Source organism: Aulonocara sp. 'chitande type north' Nkhata Bay, linkage group LG13, assembly GCF_057382095.1.
Source record: "Aulonocara sp. 'chitande type north' Nkhata Bay isolate Kocher_YH1m ecotype deep benthic linkage group LG13, A_spYH_male_GT1.1, whole genome shotgun sequence".
NCBI lineage: Eukaryota > Metazoa > Chordata > Actinopteri > Cichliformes > Cichlidae > Aulonocara > Aulonocara sp. 'chitande type north' Nkhata Bay.
The window spans coordinates 25,751,254-25,769,414 of NC_141356.1; the positions used below are offsets into that span (position 1 = coordinate 25,751,254).

The 18,161-nt window shown below is 38.7% G+C and overlaps 1 protein-coding gene across 2 annotated transcripts in view; it reads right to left on the reverse strand.

Moving 5' to 3' along the window:
- Window positions 1–17,979, reverse strand: part of parga (poly (ADP-ribose) glycohydrolase a) — a 28,342-nt gene extending 10,363 nt beyond the window's left edge. Inside the window, exons 1-12 of one of the 2 annotated variants that reach the window (XM_086259432.1) lie at window positions 17,852–17,979; window positions 16,601–16,663; window positions 15,790–16,458; window positions 15,534–15,666; window positions 13,131–13,253; window positions 12,926–13,006; window positions 12,481–12,555; window positions 8,119–8,211; window positions 6,733–6,887; window positions 1,286–1,365; window positions 1,130–1,190; window positions 594–669 (exon numbers count right to left, since the gene is read on the reverse strand). In XM_086259432.1, coding sequence (XP_086115558.1) covers window positions 594–669; window positions 1,130–1,190; window positions 1,286–1,365; window positions 6,733–6,887; window positions 8,119–8,211; window positions 12,481–12,555; window positions 12,926–13,006; window positions 13,131–13,253; window positions 15,534–15,666; window positions 15,790–16,458; window positions 16,601–16,617 — 1,563 coding nt within the window. In that variant the 5' untranslated portion in view covers window positions 16,618–16,663; window positions 17,852–17,979. Of the gene's footprint in view, window positions 1–593; window positions 670–1,129; window positions 1,191–1,285; window positions 1,366–6,732; window positions 6,888–8,118; window positions 8,212–12,480; window positions 12,556–12,925; window positions 13,007–13,130; window positions 13,254–15,533; window positions 15,667–15,789; window positions 16,462–16,600; window positions 16,664–17,851 lie in introns of both variants that reach the window. The other variant, XM_086259431.1, reaches the window with a different exon arrangement.
- Window positions 17,980–18,161: the final 182 nt, after the last annotated feature.

An 18,161-nucleotide genomic window follows, 5' to 3' on the forward strand; every position in this document is an offset into this window, starting at 1 on the left:
AACACACAACCAATATCCAGCCTGCTGAGGTAGCCATCAATCCGCCTACAGGACTCCAAGCTCACTGGGTCACCCCAGTGAGATGGATCCCCGACGTCATCTTTGTCTCTGTGTGCCTCCTTCTCCCTCATCCCCCACTCCAGGGTCCTCTCCTCCACCCTTGCCACTCGGAGCTACTCATGTGTATACATCAGCTGTCAACTAGAGTAAAATAAATGCGGCAGCTACACAGAAACAACAAGGGGGGTAAGAAGATGGGGTGAGTCACTGCAGACAGAGATTCAATAACTTGCATTGATATGCACAAAAATCATACAACTGGTTTAAAGCTGAAGGTCATATTTTTACTTTTTAAGCAAGAAAAATAGACTGATTTTTCAGTCTAGACTGAATCATACTCATTAGGTGTAACCACAGTAAAAAACTGCAGAATACTATTTGTATTTAAAATTAAAATTCTCACATTAAAAGAGAAAAGATGCTGTTAAGAAGTGCTTTGGATATTTTTAACAAGACATGGATGACATGAAAGTATTTAATTACTGAAGTCAGAGGTAAAACTGTGTGCTTAGTGTGTGGTAAAACATTCCTACCTGGAGCATTCCATATCCATGTTCCTCAATTGTCCCTTCACAAGTGATATGCAGGCGTGTCAGCTGAGTCTGAGAGCTGGACAAAAAAAAGGGGAGAAAAAAAACCCAACGATTACAAACACTTCAACATTCATGTGGACTTCTCATCCACATTGGGGCCCTTTACTCTTTCAAATCCACCCTTTAAAAACACTGTCCTACTACTACTTTCATTGTAGGAATTTATATAATGGCAATTATCTGTGCACATGAGCACCAAAGAAGCTATGAGGAGTTGATGGTCACTATCCCACTCAGACAAAATCAACACACTTCAGAGTTATTCAGGAAAGATTTAGTGAAACTTTGATAGAATTTCAGGGTTTTACTTCCTGTTAAAATAACAATTACTCCCCTACAACAATTATATGCCTTCACAGAATGCAGAATATACTATTTGTTTTGGACAGAGTATGCCATGAATCGCAAGATAATTTATTTTAAATGCACTTCATTAGTTTATTATGTTCATAAGGAACCAGAGAAGTAATTATTACCTTTCCCAGTCTGGTGGATTGTTTAGTGTTTGTCTTGTAAATGTAACAAGACCCTTGGGTGCTTAAAAATAAAGCAGACAAAAGGTTATTCAACTGAAAGACACAGGGAAGCGCAACAACTTCTACAACATTATGTTAGTTATTTTCATTGCTTACTAGTCTGTGTAACTCTCCTGAAGTAACACAGCAGAGTTTTCAATTTCTCAATTTTTCTTGGTGAAGGACCTTCAAACAACCTGAAACCAAAAGAAAATGTATGTCTGAGTTAAAAAACACTTAATTTAAAACACTACATGAAAAGGTTTATACAACTTCTGAAAAAAAGAGTAAAATGTACAGTATCTCCCCTTCAAAGTAGTGTCTGTATGCCGTTCAGGCATATAAACAGTCAAACAAATTGAATGGTGACACTTGGCATTGTGCTATCCATCCAACTATCCAGTAGACCAACGGGAGGGGATGTAGAAGTGCAAGTCATCACAGCAACACTTCCACAGCAATGCTGAAAGCATAACCTTTCCAGAATATCTACGATGGAACATGAAGCCAAATCTAATTCAGGTCTAATTTTAGATTTTTATGGGGCAAGTTCCAAAACTTTATAATAGCACCTGTATTTTTGACATTAAATAATGTGTTACATTTTAGAAGATGAGAGGCATTAATGTTTCACTCATTTATTATCTAAAGCTCACTGCACAACAGGAACATGAGTGAAGTCACGCTTTCAAACTGGCATGATGTCTCTCCCATCTACCCTCATCCTTCATACAACGGCACTGCCTGAGGCCCCGTTTCAGTTTTTCAGTTACTATTAAACTAGGGTGGAGGGATGGAGAGAGCATTGGATGGAAAGCTTAAATCACCCCCATTCTAGTACACTCCCTCCATTAAAAGCGACCTAAGCTGATGACTAACCATAGTTCAGCATCTCTCCCTCCCACCACTTTCTGCTCAGACCGGTAAAGAAATAAAAACAGAGGGAACAAATTAAATGAAAAGGTAATTTGCTAAAAGCCTTACTGTGAGTAAAGAAAAAAAAGCTATTTATTTAAGATAATTTTTTCATGTCAGTTTTGGTTTTCTCTACACTATTTTCTTACACAGCACCTTACTCATCCTCTGTGAACCCCTTCACCCCATCAGTTCCTTTAGTCAGTGTTAATTTGGCATAATGTATCCTGGAGGACAACATTACTATGAGAAAGTGTAAGTGAAACAAGTAAATTACAGTGGGATTTACAGTATAGCCACAAATTATACCGCACTTGAGAAAGAAGGACTACTAATTATGAAGGATTTTGTTACAAAATATACTGCAGCAATTTTCATTTAAGGACAGTAATTAGTTGGTTCTTGTCGTCTATAACCGTACCTACTGCATAAAGTGCATATGGAGACAATATTTCTGACAGTTTTGCCATAACCTGTTCAGCTATTTTCTTGCAAACAAGGTAGACCATCTCACAATGACTTAAAAACAAAAACGGGTATTTATTTCTTACTAATGAGCCTTCATTGTTGACCAAACTTTTATTGGAATTCCCTATGTCATTTTCTTCTCAAACCCAGGAAAAGAAAAGCCATAAAATGACAAGTCTTCTGCTTTCTATCCTCTTCCTTGAATCTATCCATCACTTAACAGAGGACAAATCTCGACAGTTCTGCCAAAACAGCAATCAGCAGATTGCTTGCTGCTCTGTTTGCCCAAGACAGAGCGTTAGTGTAACCGATAAGCAAAGTGACGGACACTCCCTCAATTACTGCGAGAAGGGGAGGGCGTGTAACGATCCAGGACCCATTTTAGACTGCAGCGGTTGTCTCGTCTCGTTTCCTCAGAAACACAAAGACTTTTTTCCCCCTCTCTTGGCCTTTCCTGTATTTTGCTCTAGGCAGAAATACTGACAGTGAAGGCAGACCCAAGTGGTCTGAAACAGCCAACGCTGCAACTAAAATCAATACTTACATCATTACAGACACAGATATCGTGCCCTCAAACAGATGACACACAGATGACACTGAAAGTGCAATTATGGTTTAGATAAAATAAGGCAGCTGAAGGTTATATGGACCAAATCAAAGATAATTAGTAGGATGACAGGATTTGTAAAATAATTCTATCGAACCTTAAAGACAGAGCAGATGCATAATACTCTGAACTAGAGGAGGGAGTTATTTGCTGTATAATACTATAACAACAAGAAATATTTAGGAATTCATGCAGATAGCAGGAGACTATGTAAAGCTACAGAGTGGGATCACCAAGTGCTGGGGCGCAAAGTGGTTCCCAACACTCTGCTGACTCAGTAACTACAGTGCAAACCTCCGCTGGCACTGACATTAGTACAAAAACTGTGCGGCAGACGCTTCATGGCATAAGTTTCCACTGTCAAGCAGCTCCTGTAGATGTGATGTGTAGGTGACCAGTACTTTGTCTATATAGTCTAAGATGCATAAATCAAGTTATATTGATATGAATGAGATGTTATTGCCTGAATTCAAATCATATTGTGCTTTTATAAGATGATAAAGGGAATAAATATATAGACAGTATAAAAGGTGGATTCAGCCCATGGTTGCTGAAGTCCTGTTTTGAAGATCTCTGGCTCTCTTCCACATTTTCTCTTCATTCACCCTCAACTGGTCGAACCAGATGGCTGTTTTTCTCCCCCCACTGTCGCCAAGTGCTTGCTCATAGGGAATGGTCTGACTGTTTGCAGTTTTCCCTGTATTATTATGGGGGTTTACCTGGCAATATAAAGCACCTTCAGGTGACTGTTGTGGTAATTTAGCCTTATATAAAAAAAAACCAAATGGAATTCGACTGAAAGATGAAATTGAGTGTTTCTGCTATTGCCTTGCGTCTGACTGTGAAAACGCACACTCATTGGATAATGACTTGTGATTAACAGTCTATTAGCCAGTAAACATGTGTTTTCATAGCACAGATAAGCCTCCAGTTTTAAAACATAATATAATGAAGATTTACAAATTCAAATGAATTTTTATTCAATATGATCAAAAAATGAGTGACTGAGGCCATAAACTCAGATCAACAGTGTTTACAAAGGTCAGATCAGAAAGCCGCTCTTTCGTAGAATTCTACAGGACCAGAAGTCTTTTTTTGTCAACTACAGCTATCGCCATCTGGTGGCTTTCAGATAGAATGGAGGCTTTAAGGCACTTCTACATTGTTTCACAGTCTACACATAAATGTTACCAATGGGTCATTTTAACCTGTTAGCAGCTAGTTGCTAGGCAATGTCATGGCATCATGGTATCAGATACAGATAAGAACCATCAGGGGTCAAAGATGTACCTGTGTGCCCATTTTGATTGTTCAACTCCTGAACATGAAAGAGTTGTTTGTGGGCAGATTTTGTGTGTTATGCTAAGATTATTCCATTTTAATAATATCCATTTTCCACCTTTGAATTTCTTTTTCTCCACAGCAAGTTCATTTATTTTCCAATTTATTTTGACAAACACCACCATGACGAGCGATGAACTAGTCACTCTGGTGAGTCAAACTGGAGCGGGAATCCATTAAACGCCTAAAATGAATACAAATGTTGATATTTGGCAGCAGTATATCAATAAAGCAAGAGGCAGCGTATACAATAAACTGAAAAATTTATTTGTTCCATCTGAAAATGACCAGCAATTAGAGCCCATGTAGATAGCAGAGAATGTCAAAATTCATAGCACTAAATGTTCATGTTCTGCAAAGAATATGGGAACTCATTATAAGGTATTACCGAACCAACGCCTTCAGTGTGTCAGGCAACAACCCTAAGGTATTGCAAATGTCACTAATGAGGAGAAGGGCCTCATGGAAATAGGGGAAAATTGAGTTGAGGTATTGTCTGGACAGTGTTCAGGATATACAGAGGCACTTACTGTCCAAACATGAAGTTGCAAAGCATGTAATAAAATCTAATTATAACTCTGTTACCAGCCATTCTCACCTATAAACAATATGTCAACTTTCTAGCCACTATCAAATGGGGGAAAAATACTTGGAAAAAATGCCTATCCGATTCAATTAGCTACCTGTTCATAGTCATCATGTCATAACTTTTCACACTCAGACAAGTTTTGCTTTTTGTAATAGTTTCTTATGTTCTGTTATACACAAAACTTTGCTTTGTGTCATAATTCATATGTCATCCACAGTTCTTGTCCTGTTTCACATAAATTCTTCTTTCTTGTTACCAATACTCAAAACAAAACATTGGGCAAGAAAACACAACAGTAAAAATCATTTTCAATTCAGATAAACTTCTAAATACACTTCCGGAAAAACAACAGCCACTATAAACAGAAGACGTGACTTAGATAAATGTAACCACATCTGTAATAGGATAAACCAGATCAATGGCGTAGTAGCTCATCCAGGTAGAGATCCATCACAATTCACAGGTTACTGCTCATAAAATGAGAAACAAAATTTGGTTGAAAGCCTATTAGGCGATCATTGAGTGCAATAGGAAGGAATAGAGAATCATGTGAATTATGGATGAGGGATGCTTCACTGTGACATAAAATCATCGGTCATTAAGCCGAATTCGTTTTAAAAAATAGTTTTTATTCTTTTAAGGTGGAAAATTACGTTCTCTCCATTTAGGTAGATCTTAAAAAGAAAGTAAGTAAGAAAGTAAGATATTTAGACTGGCAGTTTACTTTAACCTGCTATATCTTTACAATGTCAGCTGTCACCTACACTTCACACCTGTTATGTTTGGAGCAAAGCACAACAGCACATCATTGTTATACGTTTAGGCTATAAAGTTGCATGACTTCCTTTTTTTTTTAGAACAAATAAAGTGACACTTCAAGTTATGAGAAGCCAGTGACACACAGACAAGCAGACAAGTGTTCACTTTAAAACAGTCTATTATAACAATTTGTTTCCATTAGCTAACCCATGCTTTCTTAACACACCACTGGTTTTGAGTAGGTTGTAAGAAAGAACTCCAATTTAACACTCCTACTGGGATCTCCCTCCCACGCATGGGGTATAACATGGAGAAAGATCCTCAGCCCACAGCCCCATCCTCAAATCGATAACATGATATTTGCAGTTACACCACAAACTGCAATATAACAACTAAAAACAAATGACAAACCGTGGCTCCATTCATACAGAAATCAGTTCATTGTTTTTCCAACCACTGCAGCCAAGGTAAATTTCGACACTGAATGTGCAAGAAACAATATGAACAGAAAGTAAGTAAAAACAAAACAATTCATCTATTAAGGGTTTTCAAGGCAGTAGTGCCCCCTGATGGATGTTAGTTTAATTTGAATGGTAGGATCATTAAAAACAGAGTCGCTCAAAACAATCACACTGAGGCAGATAGCTGAAATTTATAAGAAAAAACCTATTACTGATATGTATTATAGATACTGAGGGACGGATTTGATCCTCAGTTATAGGGTAGAACAGCAACAGGGTTCAATCACCTTAGACGTCCTCTGTCCTGCTCTAAATAAAGGCTTACAAAGCAACATTGTGGGCACTAAAGGGGAAAACCTTTTTTTGTATAAAATACTAATAACAGCAGGCTGCTGGTGATTTCTTTTGTTTTGTGTGCTTTCACCTGTAGAAGTTGATCTCAGGATAATTGCCATACTCGGACTTGCGGGAGTTGCGTCGAGGGAATGTGCAGAAGAAGGCGTTGGCCAAAAGACAGGCTATTTGCTCCTGAGAAAGGGTCAGAGACTGATTCATCCTTGACTTAAGTAAAGGAATTGGCTGTAAATAGAGAAAAAAACAGAAAAATCAAAAAATCCAATCAGTGATTTGATGATACAATGCCAATGCTACAGTGACAAAGCAAAAAGTAAGAGAAGGGATTACAGTAACAAAGACAGATGCAGAAAAAAACAGACAAAGTAATATGGGTTTAGTGGTGTAGGCTAAAGAGCTAATGAGGATAGATAATTAGTTTAGCAATCTAGCAAACACTGAGAGTTCCATTAGCTAAATGGGTGGTAGCAATTAAGGTCCCAGTTCTCTTGCTCTCCCCCAGGTTTGTTCAGTCAGGCACACAGGGCCCATCCATCTTCACTGATTAAGGCTAAAGAGCCTCCCAAGGCTGCCCAGTTAGCAGATCAATACCAGCTCTAATAACGCACATATAAATATTAGGCTTGACGCTTAATACTGCCAAACACAGCTGAGAGAGTCAGAAAGCTTCATTATTCAATATCTGCAAATAATGCCCTTTAAAATGGAATTTGTAACAGAAACTCCATCCTCTAGTTAAAGTGGATAATACTTAAACCTCTGCCCCTGGCTCTCAACGTAAACAGGAACTAGAGGGATTCCCCTATCCCGCAGTGGGAGCTGAATTCTCTTTATTAAATTATACTGAAGACTGAAATAGATAACGTGATTACAAAAATACCAATCCTGTAATTCTCAGATAGCTAAAATTGATGACAGAAGAGGGAAACAAGGACAAATGGACATGACATTTAAAAGAACTCTGACATGGATCACCATGTAATGTGAACTGCAAAAAGGCCTTCTGGGGTTCAAAGCGGCCGATTTCAAACCCACACTACCAATGTGTCTTGCTTGGAACAGGAATACTTGTGGAAATCTAAAGTGATAGACTGCATTTTAAAATTCAGAAGTCCCAACTTAGTGCACCGAATTCACAAAAAGTAAGTGGAGTTTCCTAAGTGCAAAAGCATAGCACATGAAATGGATGGCAGAACACGGACCTCTCCTCTCCCAGTCCTCTTTTCTAATGAAGCAGTTCCTGATATGGACCAAAGAGTTGGATTCATTAGCTGCGAGTTGTAACTCATAAGTTGATGCACCATCTAACCCGTCCTGCTAACTTACCACACTTTTATTCGTCTTCCTGCATACCTTAAACACTGCTACTTTCATTAGTAATGCCTGACCTTTACACATTTCCAAAGCCCTTAAAATAAATAATTTGGTATAAATACAGACAACAATCAAAACCTACCATTGTGCACAGCCGAGGAGCTTTAAGTGCAAGATCAACCATAGCAGGTAGTACGGTATCAAACAGTTGCTGTACCTCACAATGTTCAAGACACTGAAAAGACAAAAAAAATACATGTAAGCTTAAGTATTGTTAAATGAGATATGTGTCGAGCTGACTGCCTACTTAGGCAGTCAGTTACTCGGAGCCAGCAGTCAGAGTGACTGATTATATGTAAGTTGACATATTGTTTTGTCACACCACAGATTTCTCTTAACAAATGGAGAAAAAAAACCTAACTTTTTGTTATTTATTTAAGAATCAAACCAGTGCTTGTTTTTGTGCTTTACATTTTCTGCTCATTGACTTGAGCATGATTTTGACTTGTTTTTGTCCAAACAAAAAACAAAATCTGTCTTTTTTATGTATAAGTACAAGCTAAGAAGCTACGTCTTCATTTGTTGCACTTTCAACAAATATACTGGAACAACTCATTCATGTAATAAATATGAGTTTTAACATCAATCCATCCATTTTCTTCCCCTTATCTAGTTCAGTGTCCAAGGGGCTGGAGCTTATCACAACTGCCCAAGTGTGAGACACAGGATACATCGTAGCCCGGTCGCCAGTCTGTCACAGAGCTAACAAGGACAGACAACCATACACATGCGAATTCATGCATAGGGCTAATTAAGGCTCAAATTAACCTAAACCCACATATGTCACACATTGTTGATGTGTGTTAAATTTTATAAATAAAATAAAATAAATTTTCCACGCATTGCTTTCCTCATTGAATATTAACAAAAGAAATGATGCACGGGTTTCATGCAATTAAAAAAGAGCCATAAATTATTCCTTGTTTTGTGCATTTGTTGTTCATTTTCCCTCAATTTTAAACGTGCCATTTTTTAAGGTTTAGTATTGTTTTCTTAAGCCCAGGACCCAGGATGTAACTGAAAATCTGAGGATGAGCCAACTGTTTGATTAACTTGACATGGTCTAAAAACAGCTTTACAGCAAGTCAGAGGTCATAAACGTACAACAGTAAGCAATATCTACGCAATTTTCTCTCATATCCAACAATAAAAACTCAAGTTTCAGTTTATTGTTGTTATAGGATGAACTCCCACTACTCAGATATCAATAATACTTAAACTTCAACAGTGAAAAAAACCCACAGAAACAGAAATGCTGCAGAGGCGTTCACTACACAGAACCCTTTTCCAAAGAAACTACCATCAATCTAGGAATGAGCTCGCCACAGCTGAGGCATCCATACTTCAGCTTGAAGCTTACCTCAGCATCCATCTGCAATTCCCCCTAAAATAAACACCCAGTTATTCCATCATACGCCCCAGATTTACAACGCAATCATTTATGAGTGTATTGGCTTCGAATGTCACTGTCATCAATCACATGCCTTATTCTATCAAGGTAAGCAGGGGAGCTTGTGCTGATTAAATGGATCTTCTGGGAGCAAATGCAAATGACCAATTGTGGAGAGAGTGGCAGGGTGGCTTGATTTTCCACAGGAAGTCTTTGGTGGTTGATTTGGCCAGGGGCATTTATATGGCTGCAGAGCAGGTCTGACTAAATGCTGTCAGGAGTAATGAGCTGGCAGACATCATAAAGCGCTCCTGTGGGACTAATAGATGGTAGCTGGTGATGCGGCAGGATGAGGGCAGAAAGACAACCCCCCCCCCCTTTTCCACAGCTAGAGCAGCTCACCACAAGGTTAGGGTGGACACACAAACTATACATTTCACATCCATAAATATGACAGACCAAGTTTCATCAGGGCAGTCAGGATTTAGTGCTTCATAGCATAGTGATCGATTAGACATTGATCTTCCATACATTCTAGTCTTTACAAGTCATTTTAATTTTCTGGCAGCTCAACCTTCACAACTCTTGATTTGACTATTTAATTTACAGTTCTTCTAAGGGTGTTTCCCCAATACATTTAGTGTCAAACCCTACATTTCAAGACATTGTTAACAGTGAGAGAGACGGAAGCAAACAAGCAAGCAACAGCGCACAAAAATGAGAGGAACAGCCTTGTTGTCTTGCTGCTATATATATGTTTGTGTACTGAAACATCAGCTGTACTGTACTCCCGGACTGGGTTTGTGCTTAGCCCTCAGACATTCGTCAGAAAATGACACAGTGACAGTTTCATTCGGCAGAGGAGAAACACTAAGACAATTTACAGACAAGCCCTAATTTGGAAACCTCTTTTTTTTTTTTTTACCTAATGGCTATTACATGCTGAGCGGACTGTCAGTCACAGGCCCAGGGGCCACGTATCCCTTCACTATTTTACCTCAGTGATACAAGATGTTGCACCACATTTAATTAGGTTGTATTGGCTTAGAAGTTCAGTGGTTAGCATTCGTAATGACCACAAAAAACAAATATGACACTGAAAACTGTTATATCAATCAGCTGGTTTGGCCACTGTTATAGAATGGCTGACCGTTTGTTTCTTCACGACATTAGAGTGTGCATAACAAATAAATCGCTTTGCATGAAACAGGTCTGCCGTAGAAAGACAGCTGTTAATCATTTCTGCTTAAGTGTTGTCATGAAGGTCTGAATGCTTGATACCAGTCACAGCCAGCAGGTGTGCTGTGCCTACGTCTTTCTATTCAAGAATATTTAGTGGGTGGATTCATCACTTGGCTAACTGTTGCTTATGTCAGCGGTCCCCAACAACCAAGCCACGTACCCGAGTCGTTTGGTATCGGGCTGGAACCAGTCCGTGAGTCATTTGGTACGAGAGTTGAGGCTCGGGTGTGAAATTTATGGTTTTCAGGGTTTTTATTATTCTTTAAACGTTTTTATCGTTAACTCTGTTTCCCTGGGTCTTTTCCCGTGTCTTATGAATAAATCCTCCTTGTTTTGGGTACCAGCACTGGTTTTATTTTGTTGTATTTATCCACGACACCTTAAAGGCCGGTCTGTGAAAATATTGTCAGAGATAAACCGGTCCGTGGCGCAAAAAGGGTTGGGGACCTCTGGCTTATGTAATCAAATTCTGGTTTCTACTGTGTCATTTAAACACTGGTTTGTCCTTCTCTAGTGAGCGCCGCTTGCCTTTATAAAATGTCTTTGGAACATAAAAATGACAAAAGTGGGGGAATTGCTGTGGTCACGACAGCGAGCAGGCAGTTGGAGTTGCTGATGAAATTGCTTCCGGGAAGACCAACTTACTGCCTGGCCTTACTTAGCATCCTTACAGACTTAATGGGGGCTTTTAATTAAATTGGATTAAGCTATAAAAAGGCTTAGACAGCTATTGATCTGCCAAGCTTTCTGACTTACTAAGAAAATATCTCAGAGAGAAGGAAAAAAACAATTCTGAATGGGCTAAATTTAGCTGAGTAATCCACGATGAGAGGGAACAAGCATTAGGTTTAAATAACAATTTGGCTGGACTGTGCCAGATATCACAAGCACTCACTTAATTCTGAACACTGCATTGTTATAATGATTCTGTTCCTAATTGATATACCCAGGAAGAATTTAGGAATAAAACAAATGCTTCTAAATGCTAAAAGTAGCTATAAAATTAGGCTTCAAATTGAATTTGCTTTGCCATCTATCTTTAGGCTCTTTTGGGTGCTGGTGTAGTTAAAATATAAAGTTTCAGCCTGTGCAGTAGACATAATAAGTAATAAAGATCATACTTTATCTACAATCTCTAAGGAGAGAAACTCTGTAAAAGGGCTGACACTTTAAAAAGTTATCTTGTAAAATTGAATGACAAGAAATCATTGTCCCATATCTAAAAATGTTATCCTCATAACACGAGTGCAATTATAGCCCCTAACTGTCTGGAAAGAGGATAAGAAGTGTTTAAAAGGATAAAGAGGAAGACAATAAAAAAGAAGACATTCCCCTGGTTCACCTGAAACAGCTGGTGCTGCTATGCTCTGTGCTCATCTGTCCTAAATGTGCTCCCGGGAGACTCACAGGTACCGTGAGGGGATGACACACACTAATGGGCTTACAGTCAAACAAAGACAAGCAGATTCCCTTTGCGATAACAACTTTACTTTACTATCAGCTTTAGATTCATTCTTCATTAGACTAACATTTAACCAGATAATCATGGTGACTTAAATTTTGCTGGGACTTACAAGTCAACAAGGCTCAATCAGATTCAAATAAATCTTTATGAGTTTTTTTTCATGGTAAAGATCTTATAAAAGGATTCTTATTTCTGCTATATTCAGCAAACATGTCTGTACAGGACAAGTTGTTGGAATTAAAACATTTTCAGTAGTCCATTAGGAAGTTGTGCTAATATTATGCCTTTTCTTTTGTACAAGACAGGCCCATAAACATCAGGTAACAGTCGTATACTGAACATCGTACCTCTGTACAAAGAAGGTTCAGGGCAGTGAAGTCCCATTTCTTTGCATGGGCTGTGTTATACCTAAGGATTGCATCCTGAAGAGAAGAATGAGAAGTTAGAAGTCAGACTGAAAATGTAACATTTGCGCACAAAAGTACAAATCTGGTTTTATAAATGGTGTAAAATACAACTGATGCAAACTCTGCCACCATGTGGTTGCTTATGGAATACGATTTGTATCTTTGCCATTGCTTTCACAATATAATTGGAAACAAATATGCTCAGAAATTCTTCAATATTATGTAAAACACTTAAAAGCCTACTGTGGTCATTTGTTTGGCAACTCTGGCAACACAAATTTTTTCTGCTTTTTGAAACAGTTTACAGGAGTGTAAGTGTTTCAGGGTTTCAACTGCTTGGTTTCCATATTTTAGGTTTGACTAACCAGTGTCTCTGATCTCTTACCCTCACATCCAGACAACTTTTGAACCCCCTCTGCAAAGCAGTGCGGATCAGGTCCCATCGACTTTGGACGCCATTTCCATCCTACACAACATAAAAAATAAATAAATAAATACAAACTTTTCTTACATCAATGTTCTTGCAGTAACTAACTTTATTGTACTGAAATGGCATGTCTGGATGGAGGGATGCTATACAACTATTATACCTCGGTCTCCATAGGAAACAGATTCTTCTCAGAGCAGGGCATCTTCACTGACAAATCATCCCATGCATCCTTGAACTTGGTAGGGTATGGGACAGGGACTTCTCCCTCCCTGAGGAGATCTGTCTGTAACAGGGAAATAAAAATGCAAGAGGAAAACATGTTCTTTACAGGTTACTGTTGTTTTTAGAGAAATTATGATGAAATTAACCGTTTTCCCTTTGCTCATTAAAAGAATGCCTTTTGGTTTATTTTAAAAGCCCCTGAAAGTTAGAGCACGGCTTGGTAGATAGTGTAAAAAATTAAAGAATAAACTAAAATTTCTATAAAATCTTATCTTGTATAAGGCATTTTAATTGCCTCACACTAAAGGTAAACGCATAGAAAATAATAATACAAGCATTACATATTTTCAAGTCATACATTTCTTTGATGCGTAATGAACTAAAAGACAACCAGTTTTCAGTGTACACATTAGATCTAATTAAAAAATTAATTACAAATACATTTTCATTCTTGGAATTTAGTGATTGGCAGCATCTAGTTTTTGTGGCAGTGTTTGGTGATGGTAAGAGCAAATTGTAGCAGTAAAGCAGCACTGACTATGTCCCTGTGGGACGAGCAGTGGAGGATAGTCTGATAGGACTGCTACTGACAAGTGCCCCTCAGGGGATCATGGAGGACGGCTTCACTCGGCCCAGCACTGTCTCTCTCATTCTCATTCACCCTGTCTGCATCTCAAGAGCCATTCTTTACATCATCTTTGCCAATCCTCCCAGTCTTCTTTTCTCTTATATAAACACATTTCATCAAGCGATGATACACACTCACCAGACACTTTATTAGGTACACCTTGCTAGTACTGAGTTGGACCTCCTTTTGCCTTCTGAGTTGCTTTAATTACTGTAGCATTGATTCAACAAGGTGCTGGAAATATTCCTCAAACATTGTGGTCCATGTTGATATAATAGCATCACACAGTTGCTGCGGATTTGTCGGCTGTACAGCCACGATCCAAATCTCCTGTTCCACCACGTCCCAAAGGTGCTCTGTTGAACTGAGATCTGGTGACTGTGGAGGTCATTTGAGTACAATGAACTCATTGTGATGTTCAAGAAATCAGTTTGAGATTATCTGAGCTTTATGACACATTGATGCATGATGCATTATCCTGCTGGAAACAGAAAGATGATAGCCTGTGCACTGGGATCATTCAGAGATAGATAAACTCAGTCAGCAACAACACTCAGGTAGGCTGTCATGTTGAAACAATCCTCAGTTGGTACCAAAGTGTGCCTAGAAAATATCCCATAGACTATTACAACCACCACCAGCCTGGACAGTTAATGCAAGGAAGGATGGAGCCAGGTTTTTATGCAGTTTAATTCAACTTCTGAATCTACCATCAGAATGTCACAGTACAAATCAACACTCGTCAGACCAGGCAAAGTCTTTCCAATCTTCTATTGGATCATTTTAGTGAGCCCATGTTAACTGTAGCCTCAGTTTCTTGTTCTTAGCTGACAGGAGTTGCACTTAGTGTGGTCTGTTGCTGCCGTAACCCGTCTGCTTCATGGTTCAACATGTTGTGCATTCAGAGCTGCTCTTCTGCATACTTTGCCTGTAACAACCAGTTATGTGAGTTACTGTTGGCTTCCTATGAGACTGAAGATCTCTGGGCATTTAACTCTGACATGCCCTTATTAGCCAGAGAACCGCCATTCACTGAATATTTTCTCTTTTTCACATTATTCTCTGTAAAACCCAGAGATGCCTGTGTAGGAAAATCCCAATAGATAAGCATAAGTATTAAAAGACTGAAAGAGTGAGACAGTAACAAAGGAAGACATTCCCCTGGTTCACCTGAAACAGCTGGTGCTGCTATGCTCTGTGCACATCTGTCCTAAACCTGCTCTCGAGAGACTCCCAGGTATCGGTGAGGGGATGACACACACTAATAGGCTTACAGCCAAACAAAGAAATGCAGATTCCTTTTGCAATAACAACCTTAGTTTACTATCAGCTTCTGCATCATCCTTTATTAGAATAACATTTGAACAGATAATTATGGTGAGTTAAACAAAATCTGCCTCATAGGTTAACAAGGCTCGGTAGTCAGCAATGTGATTTAAATAAATTGCTTTATTTCTTTAGGAGTCTTTTTTTTCCCAAAGTAATACTTTTGAATTACAAATATTCAAGCATGTTGGATGGAAAAAAATTTTTTTAATTCCCCATAGCCTGAAATACACAGAGCAGCCATCAACATTCATGACACGTTCAAATTCACTTAAATAACCTTTCTTCCCATTCTGATGCTTAGTTTGAACTTCAGCAGGTCATCATGAACATATCTGTATTAGCAAATACAAAGATCCACAAAAGAAGAAGTGGCTGTTGACTCACCCTGACTGTGACAGTGTGATGAGGTGCTGATTTCAGGTGGGACAGAGGAGGGGCACACTGGGGTAGTCTGTTCAGCTCATCTATGGGCGTCCCCTGCCATTTTGTCTCAATGTTATGTGATGGCCATGAAACACTATACAGAAAAAAGGCAGAACAGGTAAGCAGACAGCAGATTAACTAAAGGACATTATGAATATAATGGCATTAGGGCACAAAAAAAAAAAAAAAAAGTTGTAGTGAAAATCTTTCCAAGGACCTTTGCAAAATTGCATCTGGCTGGCTTTCAATTAAGTCCTGGCTCATATTAGATGACCCACTGTGGTCTGCTATTTCAGCATCCTCGGATCCGATTGCAGGAAGATGTTCTCTTTCTTTGGTTGAACTTCCTGGATCAGAGTCTTTGATAGTCTGCTGAGATTCCATTACCTGAGCCTTTGCAAAGGCAGAGCGCTCTGCACAAAAACCTCCATCACAATCCTGGTCTGCAGAGTTGTTGAACATGGTTTTACAGACTGGACTATCAGGACTGAGCATCTCCACATCAATGGGGGTACACACTGGGTTTTTGGAACTAAAACTAAGACAGGGATGGAGTTTTGTATTGGTAGTGTGTGCAGCAACATAGGTTGTCTTAGAGGGGTGAGGACCTGGTGAACTGGGCCTCTTAGATTTCTGCCCATTAGAACACTGTGTTGGAGCTGTGTTACTTTTGCTGCACGTGAGCACAGCTTCATCCGTGTCACCTGCAGACCTACAGTCCATCAAATTCTGGGAAGACACATCATCATGCGTGTTCTCTGTTTGTGCACTGTATCCTGTAGCGTCAGACGTTTGTGGTTCAAAACAGAGTTCATCACTTTCATCTGTGAGGTTAGTTTTTGGAGCATCATTCTTTACAGCTTCTTGATTAACCTCAGCATTTAAACTGCTGCAAAAAAGAAAGAAAATAAAACATAAAATATACTTTTATCATAATCACACATTTTCCATCAATATCTTCTTTAATTAGCAGTACATTGGAAATTAATCATGCAAGACCAAGCAAACTGTTAACTTGGATACTTTACCTCGTTTGAGAATCCATAACTTCATCCACGTTTAACACGTCATACAAGACTAATCAGAACCAGCTGTATTAGAGAGAAAGAAAGTAAATATGCTGGCACAGTAAGAAAAGGCAGTTTATATACACTCATCATTGGCATGTCAGGGTAATTTGAGGCTTTTAATGGTTTCTTTGAAGTTTTCCAGGGTGGCATGATTGTGCAGCAAGATAATTACTTCAAACAACTGTACATAAGTACAAGTTATGCGGCTGTGTGTTTTCCAGCGTCTGGAAATATACCCAAAGTTTTAGAGAGGAATTGGTAAGGATGTTGTTCAGTGATAACCCTGGAACTACAAAGGCTAAGCCTCCCGTGAAGTGTCGACTACTCGAACGCCAGCATCAACGTCCACATTGACAACGTCCACATTGACAACGTCCACATTGACAACGTCCACATTGACAACGTCCACATTGACAACGTCATGGACTGGAGGAGTATCTCCATATACTTCAACTTCATCTCAAATCAATAGCTAACCAAAAAATAATAAGGGTGTTTATATATTTGAGTTTGTATATATACTTTTGATCAGGTGTGGATTAGAAAAAAACCAAATTCACTTCATTTTTTGCACCCAATTCTTGTATTTTAAAGCGATTACAGATTTATGTTGTACAGTAGTTAAAAGAACTGTTCAAAGAAATCCTTACAAACCAGAAATAAACATGACATTCAGCCTTCGTAAGCAACAACATAGAAACAATAGAAATACACGGGTCTTGGTATGTATAACTGGACTTCTAATACAGTGAAATACAAACTTTGTTTATTCCTAGTGCCGTTTGGAAGCTACAGTAAGACCTAAATAGGTGTTTTGGTCCACTTATTACATTCTGAGACTTCAGCGAAGATGGTCGTAGGTAGATGTTCACAGTAAGTTACAGATTCAGTTCATTTTACCTGTATATATGTGCATTAATTACAGACAAAGACGGCACACCGCGAAAAAAACGCACAGCTGACAGCTCCAACAAAGCTACGACGAGCTGGCCAAGCATATTTTCTTCATTTGACACGTCACTTTCACGCTAAAACGACAGATTTTTCTTTATCTTACTACCCTGAGCGCACTGCAAAAACACAGCATCTTTAGCTAACTTAGCTTTGATTGGCTATAAATGCTGAAGGTTAGCCTCGATTACTGTAGCTCGGATTAACCTATATAAGCTAACAGTGCGGTCGTCATTCAAATAAAGAAGCGTAACTTACAAGCTTGTTCCTTGTTCGAGGCTTTTAAATATAAACTATTTTTCTCCACATTATTCACTTTCACTTCGAGATGCTTCTTCTTCTTCTTCTTGTGGCTTTTAAGGGCGGATAGCACACCAACTTACAAGTGCATTGCCGCCACCTGCTGGACCGGTGTAAATACACGTAATGCTAAGATGGTAAATGAAAGAAATATGTCAATGTGACAATGTGAGGATTTAACTATAAGAAATAAATGTGTAAAATTACATTGCACAGGCCTTCCTGTATTATAAAACAATTAAACGTACAATTAAACAATATAAAATAA